The sequence below is a fragment of the Eimeria mitis genome, genomic scaffold (genome assembly GCF_000499745.2).
Source record: "Eimeria mitis Houghton genomic scaffold, Emh_scaff2373, whole genome shotgun sequence".
Classification (NCBI taxonomy): Eukaryota; Apicomplexa; class Conoidasida; order Eucoccidiorida; family Eimeriidae; genus Eimeria; species Eimeria mitis.
Genome location: NW_013570709.1, coordinates 3,067 through 3,803, shown reverse-complemented (window position 1 = coordinate 3,803; position 737 = coordinate 3,067). Strand labels below are relative to the sequence as shown.

The 737-nt window shown below is 59.3% G+C and overlaps 1 protein-coding gene across 1 annotated transcript in view; it reads right to left on the bottom strand.

The window, feature by feature from the left end:
- Positions 1 to 737, bottom strand: part of EMH_0052760 (uncharacterized protein) — a gene marked incomplete at both ends in the record, with an annotated part of 5,008 nt that overhangs the window by 1,321 nt on the left and 2,950 nt on the right. The window contains one exon of the mRNA XM_013496911.1: positions 3 to 693. Coding sequence (XP_013352365.1) covers positions 3 to 693 — 691 coding nt within the window. The remainder of the gene's footprint in view (positions 1 to 2; positions 694 to 737) is intronic.

Genomic DNA, 737 nt, shown 5'->3' with positions numbered 1-737 from the left:
TCCCGAGAGGCGGTGGCATGGAGTCTCTCCTTTGAACTCCAACATCCGCTGCTGCTGCTGCTGCTGCTGCTGCTGCTGCTGCTGCTGCTGCTGCTGCTGCTCTTGCTGCAGCGTTTGCAGCAGCTGCTCCTGTTGCAGCTCATCTCCACGTTGCTGCAGGTCCTGCTGCTGCTGCGCCATCGGCTGCTGCTGTGCCTGCTCTCCCACTTGCTGTTGCTGTTGTTGTTGTTGCTGCTGCTGCTGCTGCTCCTGCAGCAGCTGCTGCTGTTGCTGCTCCTGCTGCTGCTGCTGCTGCTGCTGCTGCTCAATTGATTTGGAAGCAACGCAATCAATGTCGCTGGATGAAGGGCCAAGGATTCCGTCGGCTCTGTTGGTGTCATTGTTGTTGCTGCTGCTGCTGCTGTTGCTGCTGCTGCTGCTGTTGCTGCTGCTGCTGCTGCTGCTGTTGCTGCTTCCAGTTGCAGTCATCTGCTGCAGCTCCCTGCGCACGCTGCTGCTATACGGTGCCACAGGCTCAACATCCCCAGCTGCTTCTCCATCTGCTGCTGCTGCTGCTGCATCTGCTGCTGCTGCTGCATCTGCTGCTGCTGCTGCATCTGCTGCTGTCGATGCTGCTGTTGCTGCTGCTGCTGCATCTGCTGCTGTCGGTGTTGCTGCTGCTGTTAATGCTGCTGCTGATTCTGCAGCTTGAGGCTCCTCAGTGGCAGCAGCAGCATCGCGCGCAGGTGCTACTGCTT